Source organism: Sapajus apella, unplaced genomic scaffold, assembly GCF_009761245.1.
Source record: "Sapajus apella isolate SASKATOON/1434 unplaced genomic scaffold, GSC_monkey_1.0 scaffold1, whole genome shotgun sequence".
Classification (NCBI taxonomy): Eukaryota; Metazoa; Chordata; class Mammalia; order Primates; family Cebidae; genus Sapajus; species Sapajus apella.
The window spans coordinates 61,163,380-61,176,644 of NW_022436941.1; the positions used below are offsets into that span (position 1 = coordinate 61,163,380).

At 40.3% G+C, this 13,265-nt stretch overlaps 1 protein-coding gene across 3 annotated transcripts in view; it reads left to right on the forward strand.

The window, feature by feature from the left end:
* ARSB (arylsulfatase B) overlaps positions 1-13,265 on the forward strand; it is a 212,380-nt gene that overhangs the window by 5,266 nt on the left and 193,849 nt on the right. For all 3 annotated transcript variants that reach the window (XM_032277510.1, XM_032277517.1, XM_032277526.1), the window contains exon 2: positions 12,131-12,317. In XM_032277510.1, the coding sequence (XP_032133401.1) occupies positions 12,131-12,317 (187 nt within the window). The remainder of the gene's footprint in view (positions 1-12,130; positions 12,318-13,265) is intronic.

The window sequence follows — 13,265 nt, forward strand, 5'->3', positions numbered from 1 at the left end:
TTCCATTTTGTTGACTAAAGATTATCCTCATCAATGTTTAGGGCTGCATCATATTTTGTTAAATGGATACATTGTAGTTATTTAACCAGTTGTATACTGATGAACATGTAGGTTGTTTCCAGCCTTTTTGATATATCAAAGAATGGCGAAGTGAATGCTTTGTACATTTTGGAATATATATGAAGGATAAGTTCCTAAAAAAGGAATTTTTTTGGATTTAAGGGTAGATGCCTTTGCAATTTTGATAAATATTGTAAAATTGCACCTTAAGAGATTGTACCAATTTACATTCCCACTGGGAATGTTAAGTTATAGTTCACATCCTATAAAATTTACCATTTAAAAATATCCAATTCAATGGTTTTTTGTATATTCACAAGGTTGTGCAACCAATATTGTCATCACCTCAGAAAGAAACCACTTAACCATTAGCAGTCACTCTTCATGTCCCTATTCCACAAGTCCCTGGAAACCACTAATATTATTATTATCTATGGGATTTACCTATTTTGGACATTTCATATAAATGGAATACAATAGATATCCTTTCATCTATGTTGTAGCATATATGGTTCCCTTTTATGGCTCAATAATATTCCATTGTATGGACATGCCACATTTTGTCTATACATTCATCGATTGATGGACATTAGGTTGTTTGCACTTTTTGGCTATTATAAATAATGATGTTGTGAATGCCCATGTACAAGTTTTTTTATGAGCATGTTTTTTCACTTCTTTTGGGTGAATACCTAGGAGTGAAACACCATATTGTTTCAGGAGTTCTCCTTAGTTCAGCTAAGTACGAGGTCCTTGTCTGTCCCATGGCATGAAAATTCAGGCTTGCAGACCGTTTGAAGGGTGAGTAAAGCAAGGTTTTATTGGGTGAAAAGGAAAAAAGGGGGAAACAGGGACCTGCCACAAGGTCGGAGTCCCTGCTACAGTGCTTCCCTCCTTGCCCATTTGAATTCCAGGTGCCATGTAGGAAGAGGAAAGGCCAGGTGCAAACCTCTATGGCTCCACCCCAGTGCCCAGGCCAGCTGGAGTTTTGCCAGGGACTCCCTCCCACATGACTGTCTTAGTATCATGTGACAACTCTGTCTAACTCTGAGGAAGTGGAAATGTTTTCCACAACAGCTGTACCATTTTATATTTCCACTAGCAATGTATGTGGTTTTAGTGACTCCACATCCTTGCCAACACTTGTCATTATCTGTCTTTTTAATTATAGCCTTCAGGTCATCCTAGTGAGTAGGAATTGGTATTTAATTGTAGTTTTGAATTTCGTTTCCTTAATGACTAAAGATGTTGAACATCTTTTTATGTCTTATTGATCATTTGTGTGTCTTCTTTGGAGAAGTGTCTACTCAGATCCTTTGCCTACTTTAAAATTGGATTATCTTCTCATTCTTGAGTTGTAAGAGTTCTTTATGTGTTGAGATTCACTCGAGGTGGCTGGCAAAATATTAAGGGAAATATTAGGGAAAGATTGTAAGATATAGTCTCTAACCTTTTGGAAGGTCAAAAGGTTTTCATTAACTTATGGAACTGGCTGAAGGCAGCCAGTTCTTACCTTAGAACACTAAGTCACAGAGTGAAGATTAGGATAATAAAAGCTTCCCCAGTTAAGTCTGTTTACCCCACATTCCTTTGTCTCTACTCTGACTGTTTACTCATGTAAACTTTGTGCTGCAGCATCAGCCAGCATGCAGTCTAGTTCTTGCTATATTGCCCCAGGCTGGTCTCCAGCTCCTGGGATCAAGTGTTCTCCAGTCACCCCGAGTGAATCTCAATATTTATGTATTCTGAATACTATTAAGTAAACCCTTATCAGATAGATTATTTGCAAATATTTTCTCTCCTTCTGTGGATTACTTTTTAGTTTCCTGATAGTGTCCTTTGATGGAAACAAAAGTTACAAATTTTGATGTGCAAGTTTTCTGTTTTTCTTTGGTTGCTTATGTTTTTGATACAATGTCTAAGAAACCATTTTCTAACTCAAGATTATGAAGATTTACCTCTATGTTTTCTTTTAAGTATTTTATAGTTTCAGTTTTTACATTTAGGTCTTTGATCCATTTTAAGTTCATTTTTATGTATGATTTGAGGTATGTGGATGCATGTAGGTGTCCAAGTATTTCAGTGCCATTTGTTGAAAAGACTGTTCATTTCTCATTGCACACTTTGTACCCTTGTCAAGACTCAATTGACCATAGACATATGACTTACAATTCTATTCCATTGATCTCTGTGCCTATCCTTATGCCACTGCCTCACTGCCTTGATAACTGTAGCTTTGTACTACAAAGGTTTCAGAATTAGAAAATGTGAGCCTTCCAATTTTATTCTTCTTTTTCAGTATGGTTTGGTTATTCTGGGCCCCTTGCATTTCCATATTAATTTTAGGATCAACTTGCCTATTTCTATAAAAAAGAAGGCAAGTGGAATTTTGATAGGAATTTCAGTGATCTGTAGAACCATTTGGAGAGGATTACTACCTTAACAATATAACTCTTCCGATTTAAGAACATGAGATGTCTGTTTATTTACAGTTTTTTGTTTGTTTGTTTGTTTTCTTTTGTTTTGTTTTTTGAGACAGAGTCTCGCTCTACTCTGTTGCCCAGGCTGGAGTGCAGTGTTGGCTCACCATAACCTCTGCCTCCTGGGTTCAAGCAATTCTCCTGCCTGAGCCTCCTGAGTAGCTGGGACTATAGGCACATACCACCACACCCAGCTAATTTTTCTAGTTTTAATAGAGATAGGGTTTCATCATGTTGGCCAGGCTGGTCTTGAACTCCTGATCTCAAATGATCCACCTGCCTTGGCCTCCCAAAGTGCTGGGATTATAGATGTAAGCCACCACACCCAGCCTATTTAGGTCTTCTTTAATTTCTTTCAACAATGTTTTATAATTTTTAGTGTATAAGCATTGTACTTCTTTGGTTAAATTTATTCCTGTTTTTCTATTTTCAGTGGTATTATAAATGGACTTCCTTTCTTAATTTTATTTTCAGTAGTTCATTGCTCTTGCATAGAAACGCAACTGATATATGTACATTGATCGTTTTGCAACCTCAATGAACTTATTAGTTCCAATTGTGTGTGTGTGTAATCTTTAGAGTTTTTCAGTACAAGATCATGTCATCTACATGATGTACTAAAATACTAAAGTACTAAAACTACTTCTACATGCAAGTAGAAATAGTTTTATTTTTTCCTTTCTAATCTAGTTGTCTTTTATTTCATTTTCTTATGTATTACCCTGGATAGGATCTCTAGTGCAATATTGAGTAGAAGTGGCATGAGTGGACATACTTGTCTTGTTTCCAGTCTTAGAGGGGAAGCTTCAGTTGGTCACCATTAAGTGTGATATATTTATTCATTGTTTCATTCAACAAATGTTTACTGAGCAATGAGTTATGCCACTGTACTCTGTTGGTGCTTATAATCTGAAGGGGGTGAGGTAAGGAGAAGGAATAACCAACAGGGATGTGAAATAAATACAAACAGGCCAGGCGTGGTAGCTCACACCTGTAATCCCAGCACTTTGGGAGACTGAGACAGGAGGATCACCTAAGATCAGGAGTTCGAGACCAGCCTGGCCAATGTGGTGAAATCCCGTCTCTACTAAAAATACAAAAATTAGCCAGATGTGGTGGTGCGCACCTGTAATCCCAGCTACTCAGGAGGGTGAGGCAGAAGAATTGCTTGAACCCTGGAGGTGGAGGTTGCAGTGAGCTGAGATTGTGCCACTGCACACCAGCCTTGGTGACAGAGCAAGGCTCTGTCTCAGAAGAAAGAAAGAGAGAGAGAGGGGGAGGGAGGGAAGGGAGGGAGGGAGGGAGGGAGGAAGGAAGGAAGGAAGGAAGGAAGGAAGGAAGGAAGGAAGGAAAGATAAAGTAAGGTGAATTTAAATGGCATGACAGTAAATATCGGGAAGAAAATAAAGTAGGTCAAGTGATTGTGACTCAGGAAGGCGTCTTCAAGGAGGTAGTATGATCAGAGGCCTGAATGAAGAGGAGTCAGCCATGTACACATTCTAGCAAAGTTTAACATGGAGGAAGGAGCAACAGAAGCAAAGGCCTTGAGGCTGGAATGAGCTTGTTCTTAGAACGATGCAGTAGCTGAGTGAATGAGGGTTCCAAAAGCAGGCCAAGAGCTAGAGGATAGAGGCTGGGTCTCCCTGGGTTTAATGCTGCCCACCCGTTATAAAATGTTAAAACTTGAACTTTTTTGTATGATTTTTTATGGTAAGGTTACACTGAGGCTGTTATACACTAAAGAACATTTCTAATCTAACAGTGTTCTAAATGGGTATATTTTAAGGAAATACAGTCAAGTGCCATGTGGCATTCTTTGGATACATGTAATTCTAGTTAGAATTAAATTGTACATATTTTCTCTTCTTCTTTAAAATAAATAAGCTTGGCTGGGCACTGTGGCTCATGCCTGTAATCACAGCAATTTGGGAGGCTGAGGTGGGCGGATCACTGGAGTCCAGGAGTTCGATACCGTGGGGGAAACCCCATCTCTATAAAAAGTTAAAAAATTAACCAGGTGTGGTGGCAAGCACCTGTAGTCCCAGCTACTCAGGAGGCTGAGGTTGGGACATCGGGGTAGAGGGGGTGGGTGGGGGAGGATTTTTTGACCCTGAGGAGACAGAGGTTGTCCTGAGCCAGGATGGTGCCACTACACTCCAGCCCAGGTGACAGAGTGAGACTCTGTCTCAAAAAAAAAAAAAAAGTAATCTTATTTTTAAAATCATCTCCACAAAATGCATTCAAAAGTTTCAAATATAAAAGATGTAAAAAATATAAATATATAGATGAGTATCTTTTCATCCTGTCTCCCAGCCTTCCTTCCCATAGGTAGCTCCTGTTTATTGGTTTCTTAGTACCCCATGGAGGCATGTTATGTATATGAGAAAATAGATTTTATATTCATTTCCCCTTGTTTTGAACCTCAAGATTAAATATATTAATTTTTAACATTCTCCAGCTTTTCTAATAGAATTTGTATACTGCTTTTAGTTCAAATAGAAGACAATATTACTAATTTTCCATATTCTTACAAATTGACTTTATTCAATACAAAATATTCATTATACCTTTGCTATTCCTACTACAGATTTTAATTGTGGTTAGTGGTTCTGAGGTCTGACTTCTCTATTAGATTGGCTTGTTCATCTCTGGCCTAGAGAAGCACTCAGTGTTGGACAATTAAATGATCGAATGTGAGAAGCACTTTTACATAGCTCCTGAAAGAGCTCACCATCTTAATTAAACTGTTTAGAATTGGCATGTCATTTCTAGGCCCCTTACTTCTTTTCTAAGAAATTGAAAAGATTAAAGGGTAAGAAAATGATAAGTCTTAAAGGAAAACACTCTTCTGGGAAGAAAGTTAAGATAAGTAACTCTGGTCCTCAACTGGGAACGTCCTTACCTTGGGGACCAAGGGGGCCACTCCACCTGAACTCTATAAACCTTGGCACAGAATAGAAGCAATGAAAGAAGACTCCAAGGTTTCATTCTTAAGGGATCCAGACCACATTATTCTTAATCACACTGATAAATGGACAAGACATTTTCATGGCTTTTTACTCACCCCTGAGGCAGAACCTTGGATGGGAAATATAAGAAAGAGACTGTGCTGGAGCATCATGGGTAATTTTTGACTTTTGCTTCAAGTTTACTTCAAGAAAGTCAGCAGGAAAGACGCATGCTGCAGGCAGAAGAGGATATGGTGGTGCAGGTGCTCTGCCTGAACGTGCCCTTCCTTTCCTGCTTCTTCTCCTCGTCACCCTCACTGTCCTGTCTGCTCCCCACCTGCTGGCCTCTCAGTGGACTCCTGCCAATATTCACCTCTCCCTGAGTTTTGAGGTTCAAAAGTGGGGCAAAGGGGAGTATAGAGCTGGAAGAAATGTATGTAGGGTGCAGGGATGGGGGAAGGGTGCATGTCTCAAGGTGGGCGCTCCTAGGACCCCCTGGCAAAGACACAGAAGGAGGGAGCTGTCAGAGGAGCATATAGCCCTGAGACCATGGTTGCCTCCTAAGATAAAACAGTGTCTTTATTCCTGTGCTCATTTAGGGGGAGAAACAAAAGAATGCATTAGCTCCATAGGAACAAGCAAGATGGCCTCACTAAAGCACATCAGAGCCCTGGGGTGACTTTGATGGGTTTACTAAAGCCAGGCATCCTTCCTAAGCCTAGCCAAAACCAAGAGACATTTTCCAAGGAGGGAAGGGGAGCGCAAGGCCTTATTCTGCAAACATTGCAGCTATTATAAAGAAACAATTCCAGATTTTATATCTTTTACCTGCCAAGAAATTGCAAATGCAGAAATAAGAAAATAAATTTGGGGCTAAGTAGAACGTGATCAGTTGAGTTAGGAGATTTTCTCGTTGCTTGATTTACGAGGCTTGTCATTTCAGGAATCACTTTGAGCATAAGCTGTTGTTCTCTAGTCATTATCTTTTGTTTGTGTTTCCTTAATCATATCACCTTTTGAGAGATTCCTTTCCCTCAGCTTTCTTCTATTTTCCTTCCTTTTCCATTTGGGCTTTCTTTGGAATTATAATTTAAACAGAGGGAGGCACTGAAACCCTTTCTGACTTGTTTATTCTTTTTTACAAACAACATCCTTTTGTGGGTTTTAGTCAGAGATTTGCACTCTTCACTAATCAACACCAAAATAAATAGACTCTTAAAACTGTCAGTGACATGGGCCAGTTCTGCGGCCCAAGTCCTCAAGGGCCAGGCCAGATGGCAAAGCCAGGCCCCTAGCACACATAATGTGTATCTGTAGCTCTTGGCTTCAGCAGCATGGGCAGCTGACTGCTTTTTAGATGGCTTCAGTGGGGAGGGAGCAGATTTTCCACTATCCATTTGTTCTTTGGGCATCTCCAGGAATAAATCTAAGGTGGCACAAGTGCTACTTGACCGTGGTTAAAACTTGTCGTGTACTGGCTGAGGTACAGACTAGAAATTCTAAACTCCTGCTTTGCCACCAGCATGTTCTGGGATTGCATTCTGATCATGAAGCTTCCCACTAGGCTCTCTGGTGTATATGGTGGAGGGGTAGAGCAGCCCATTTTTGTGAATTTTTAAGCACTGCAGCAAGAGGTTTTGTGCACATATGTGGGCACATGAGGATATGAGTTCATCTTGCTCAGGCCAGACTGACTGGACAGAACCTCCCTCTGTTCAGCGGGATCTTATCTCAACACTGTTGAGGTGAGAAGAGAAATAGCATCTATTGCCTTCTATGCACCAGTGGTTTGCTTCACTCTTGGGAGAGTTTGAGTGTAGTGAAATATTGTGTCTGAACTCCGACATAGATAACTAATTGATAGACTGCCTGGACCTCTGAAAGGGGAATTGTAAGAGATTCTGATATGGGAGCTGTCATTTTCCTCTCCCCCAGCAAGAGATTGGTTTTGTTTTTTAAGCTGATGAGACTATATTGCAAGGATCTCCTAGGTGTGCAGAAGACAGAATAACACACTGGACCAAATAGTGTTACGTGCAACCAACATGTAAACAAGGCTCTCTCAGGTATCTCACAGAAAGAGCCTAGAACAAGCCAGGTCCTCCACTGGATTTGCAGACCTTTTGCCTTTGTGGAGAGAGTTTTTGATGGTCAAGTAAAATCTTAGGAGAAGTCATTTTTTGAGAGAAGATTTGGTCTATTGAAGAGAAGACAGCCACACATGGTAGATAGGGAGGTAACCTCTTGGACTATCATTTATTACATGTAGAACCTTCTCTATCCACACACACTTCTTTGGATATTGCAAATAGGTGTTAGAATGGAGTTGTTTTATATTCTGTTGTCTTTATCAGGGCACCCTTATTTTTTTCTTTTGATTCCTATTGGTGCTCGGTTGCCTTCCTGCCCCATGAAACATGGTATGGCTCTGTAGTTCTATGTTAAAGCGTTGGGTTTGAACCAGCTCGGCATTTGCCTGTTTACTGCCTCTCTACACATTACAGCTTCCTTGCTTCAGATAGTGTTTGAACAGACCGAAAACATGTTTTTGGATGTCATCCAGGGTTTGGCATCTGCTTCTCAATAATGCCATAAAAATGCTCTGTCAAATAAATTCTCAGGAACTGAAAAGAACACATTCCCTGCTCCATATGATTGTAGATAATGGAGGCAGGCTTCAGCTGACCACCTGGCTTGGTGCCCATGGCTTAGGAAAACCAAATCACACAACATCTCTTGGCAGTGCTTTCTAGCGATCAGAGTTAACTCTCTGCATGTGATGGATGAGCTTTCCATTTAAGGAAATTTTCACAGAGCATTTATCTCCACTGGGGCTTTTGGATTCCATAAAATATTTTAACTAATCCTGCCTGGTTGCCAATTAGCATACTACATGCTATGAAGTTTTTGAGCCCTAGGGTCAATTTTCTCTTCAGTAAGCTTCCAGTGTTAACCATGGAAAGAATAATTCTTTGATTTGGGTTGTGTGTATGTGTGTGTGTGCGTGTGCACATGTGCTGAGAGGAATGCTTCCTTTCCCAGCCTGGATATTATAACATCCTTATCATTCAGGGTCCCAGCTGGAAAGAGGTGGCATATTCGGCTGGTGTGGTGGCTCATGCCTTTAATCCCAGCACTTTGGGAAGTTGAGGTAGGCGGATCACCTGAGCTCAGGAGTTTGAGACCAGCCTGGCCAACGTGGAGAAACCCTGTCTCTACTAAAAATACAAAATTATCCAAGTATGGTAGCACGTGCCTGTAATCCCCACTACTTGGGAGGCCGAGGCAGGAGAATCACTTGAACCCGGGAAGTGGAAGCTGTGGTGAGCTGAGATCATGCCATTGCACTCCAGCCTGGGCAACAAGAATGAAACTCCATCTCAAAAAAAAAAAAAAAAGGAGATGGCACATTCAAATTAGGGAGGGTTTACGTACCAAGGGACAATTTTAAAAGGTGTGAATGTGTATGGCAAAATGCTAGGGATAGTGTAGTAATCCAGTGGAGCTGTTACTACCCCTAGATCAGAAGAGAAGAAAGGAAGGGGCAGTTACCAGAACTTAGAAGGAGAGAGGCAGAAAGAGAAAGAAGTCTGTTTCCAGAGTGACCTTCAGTAGAGAGGCACATGTAGCCAGGCTTAGCAGTCTGGCCGCCAAGGCCATGCACTCTCCTCTTTCCCTCTCACTCCTGCTGGGGCTCCCCATTGTCTGAGCCCAATCAGAAACCAGAAAACAAATGTCCTTTGATTTGGTCCTCATAGGTCAGCCTTCTAGGGTAGAGAGCAGAACTGAAAAGGCAGTGTGGATTTGAAAGGCAAACAGAAGGCATCTGGCACATATCCCAATGTAGGTGTCTAATTATTTCTAGGAGAGGCATAACAATCTCAATAGAAAAGTTAAACTCACTTTTATTTTTAAATAGCTTTATTGAGATATGACTGACGTACAATAAGCTGCACATACTTAAAGTATACAATTCAATAAGCTTTGATAGATATATACCTGTGAAACCATCACCACATCAAGATAGTTAACCATCTTCCTCAAGATAAACCCACTTTAACTTGACATTTAAGATATTATTCCACACGGTTCTTTTAGGAGGATATGGAAAGAGATCATACAGTAAAGCGATAGTAGGTGCAATTCCAAACTTACTCAAGTTATTGAAGTTAATGAGTTACCAAATGAAGTTACTGCTCAGGGTTACAAAGCTCATAAGTGATAGAGCCAGGATGGGATTTAATTCTCTGAACCTCATGCTATTCTGTTTTAAATATAAGGCAAACAAATTACTCACAAACACTTTAAAAAAAATCATTTGTTAGCAACAAATTTCTTGCTCTCCACCTTTCAGCTGACAAAGGGACCAGTCATGGCCTGGGTTGAGAACTGGCACTCTTTACCTCCCGTGTCCCCAGAGCCTGTTTATTCTATAAATCAAGAGCTCCCACTGCTGGGGAAGGCTGGTGTCTGGGGCAGAGTTGAATTTGAGACCACAGTCCCACTTCATACAAAGAAGGGTACCTCCCTGGCTAACCCAGGACAAGGAGCAGGGAGGTGTCAAGTTATAGGGAAGGGCAAGACTGGGCAGACAAGGGGGGATACCCTGGCATGCTGCATCAGGGGCCACAGTGGCACCCACCAGCACAAGAGCTGTGACAGGGCCACATCGAATTCTGGGCTGGCCTTTTGAACTTGTCTGGTAAGCTCAGGTCTCAGGGCCTTTGAAGTTTTTATTTCTTAGGCCTGGATTGCTCTTAACCCAGATTTCTGCAAGTCTCACTGCCTCACTTTATTCTGGTCACTGCTCAAATATCTCCTCTTCGAGAAAAGGTTTATTTCTTTCTCTCTTTTTTTGAGACAGGGTCTTGCCCCTGTTGCCCAGGCTGGAGTGCAGTGCAGTGATATGATTACAGTTCACTGCAGCCTTGACCTCCCAGGCTCAAGTGATCCTCCCACTTCAGTCTTCTTGGTAGCTGAAACTGCAGGCACATGCCACCATGCTTGGCTAATTTTTTTTTTTTTTTTTTTTTAGTAGAGATAAGGTTGTGATATGTTGCCCAGGCTGTTCTGGAATTCCTAGAGTGAAATGGTCCTCCTGTCTTAGCCTCCCCAAGTGTTGGGATTACAGGGACGAGCCACCTCGCCTGGCCCAGAAGAGCTTTCTTTTGCCACTCTATTGCAAGTGCTACCTCTGTCATTGTCTCCCTCGCCTATATTTTTCCTCATGGCAATGATCACTATTGGACACTAGAGCATCAGTTCTCAAACATTTTGGTCTTAGGATCTTTGTATTTGCTTACAAATTATTGAGGACCCCAAGGAACATAGATTTAAGTGGGTTGTAACCATTCAAAATTTGCCATAAGTTAAAACAATTTATAAATTTTTTTATTCAATGAAAAATAGTAACAAACCCACAATATTAACATAAGTAAGCTATGAAAAAAAGGTGTGTTTTCCAAAACCAAATAGTTATGTGAGAAAAATGCCATTGTTTAATATTTTTCATACATCTTTTCTACTAACAGAAGTTTGCTAGGTTGTTGTATCTGCTTCTGCATTTAACCTGTTATGATATATTATTTTTGGTAAAAATTGAAGAAGAAAAATCTGGCCCCAAACAGATCTGTAGTTGGAAAAGGGAGGGCTATTTTAATATATTTTTCATATAATTGTGGATATTCTATTCAATATTACATCAAAAGTTAACAAGTGGTCATTGCTTAAAGGTTAGTTGCTGTGTGGACCTTATACCCCAGGCACATTTGTGTGAGCCACTCCCAAGCAGCAGTCAGATGACTGCTTTTATAAGAAAAATTTGGACACTGTCTCTTGAGATTACAATTTATATAAAGTAGAATAAAAATGCAAATAATCATTTTATTATACTGTTAAATAACTCAGCTGGGCGTGGTGGCTCACGCCTGTAATCCCAGCACTTTGGGAGGCCAAGGCAAGCAGATCACCTGAGGTCAGGAGTTCAAGAACAGCCTGGCCAACATGGTGAAACCCTGTTTCTACTAAAAATACAAATAAATTAGCTGGGCATGGTGGCATGTGCCTGTAATCCCAGCTACTCAGGAGGCTGAGGCAGGAGAATCACTTGGATCTGGGAGGTGGAGGTTGCAGTGAGCCAAGATCGCGCTGTTGCACTCTAACCTGGGCGACAAGAGTGAAACTCCACCTCAAAAAAAAAAGAAGATGCCAAAAAAAAAAAAAAAAAAACTGGTTAAAAATTCACCAAGTTTTCAAAGATTACAGAAGCCTCTTCTAATCAAACACCAACTTTTTGTATGCCTCAAATTGAAACACACTTCGTTCTTGACAGATTCACACAATGTATTATTGCTACTTTTTTTGAGCAAGAAGTGGCAAGTTAATGGTTTCTAACATAGTGCCTTGATAAATGTTCAAAATGTCTGTTGGAATGGTTTTATTTGTCTTTCAAATCCTGTTTATGTCCACTACTTTATTTGAAGAAGAGAATTCTGCCTTTCAGAAATATCCTCCAGCCAGTACAGGAATAGAGTTAAACATCCAAGTCAACAGACATGATCAGTAAGGTAGGAGGGCATTTTATCTGTTTGTTCACAATGTTTCAATGTCATTAATCTATAATTTTATGTCTATCTCTGTAAGATCCGTACAGGTTTACAGCACCAAATAATCTGGCCCTGTCAGCCCAGCTGTGTTCCTCTGGATGAAAAACTCCTGCCACAGCTCCTTAAAGAAGCAGGTTATACTACCCATATGGTTGGAAAATGGCACCTGGGAATGTACCGGAAAGAATGCCTTCCAACCCGCCGAGGATTTGATACCTACTTTGGTAATGGAAATGCACGTGTTCCTTTAACAACTCAGGCTAACTGTAGCAATCTCATAAAACACACCCAAGTGCAATCAAATGAAATAACTGGAAATTTGAACATAGAATGAATCAGTCAGCACTGCAGTGGAGCTGCTTTCTAATGTTACCTCTGTCCACAGGTCTCTGCTGAGCTTAGGGTAGGCATGAGCTCACAGCAAGCCCATCACCTTTGTCAGAGTTCTAAATGCCACCTTAGGGCCTTGGAAGAGTTTACTATCCACGTTGGAGACTGCTGTACTCTCAGAGACCCTTATTACCAAAAAGGGATATGGATTGATTTTTTTTTAGAATTCTAGGCAAAACCTAATATAAGACTATTTTCTTCATAAAGGTTTGGTGTGTTTTCTTTCTCCCTGTGGAACGTATTCACAATTTTCTCTTTATTTCTGAAGGGGGTGGGGGAAGACTTTTCCATTAGCATCCTTCCATCTGTGAAATCTGTTTTTGTTTTTATAGTCACAGGGTTGGGGAAGGTAGATTTTAGAAAATAAAAAGAGGAGAGAGAATAAAAATTGGTAATAAGAAGGATAATAAGAAATAGTAATAAGTATTTTATAAACTTGATAGCCCTATGAAACTAAATGTGAAACCTGGAGTTTGTTTTAAAATATGCCCTCTTTAAACCTGTAACAACCTATGCCTTAATTAATAACCTGTGTATCTTGCCAGTAGCTATATATCTTTCTTTCAAGTTCTTTTTATAGTGAGCTGTCTAGCTATTTCACTACCTATCTACCTCCCATCTGTTTCTTTATTTATTTACAACCTGCCATAGCCAAAAAGGAACACATATTAAACATAAAAAGTTTAAATAAAATTAAATAATCAGGGTGAGTAGAAAAAGATGGAATAGGTTAATGGCCTCACTGTGTCACCCAGGCTGAAGTGCAGTGGTACAATCTCAGC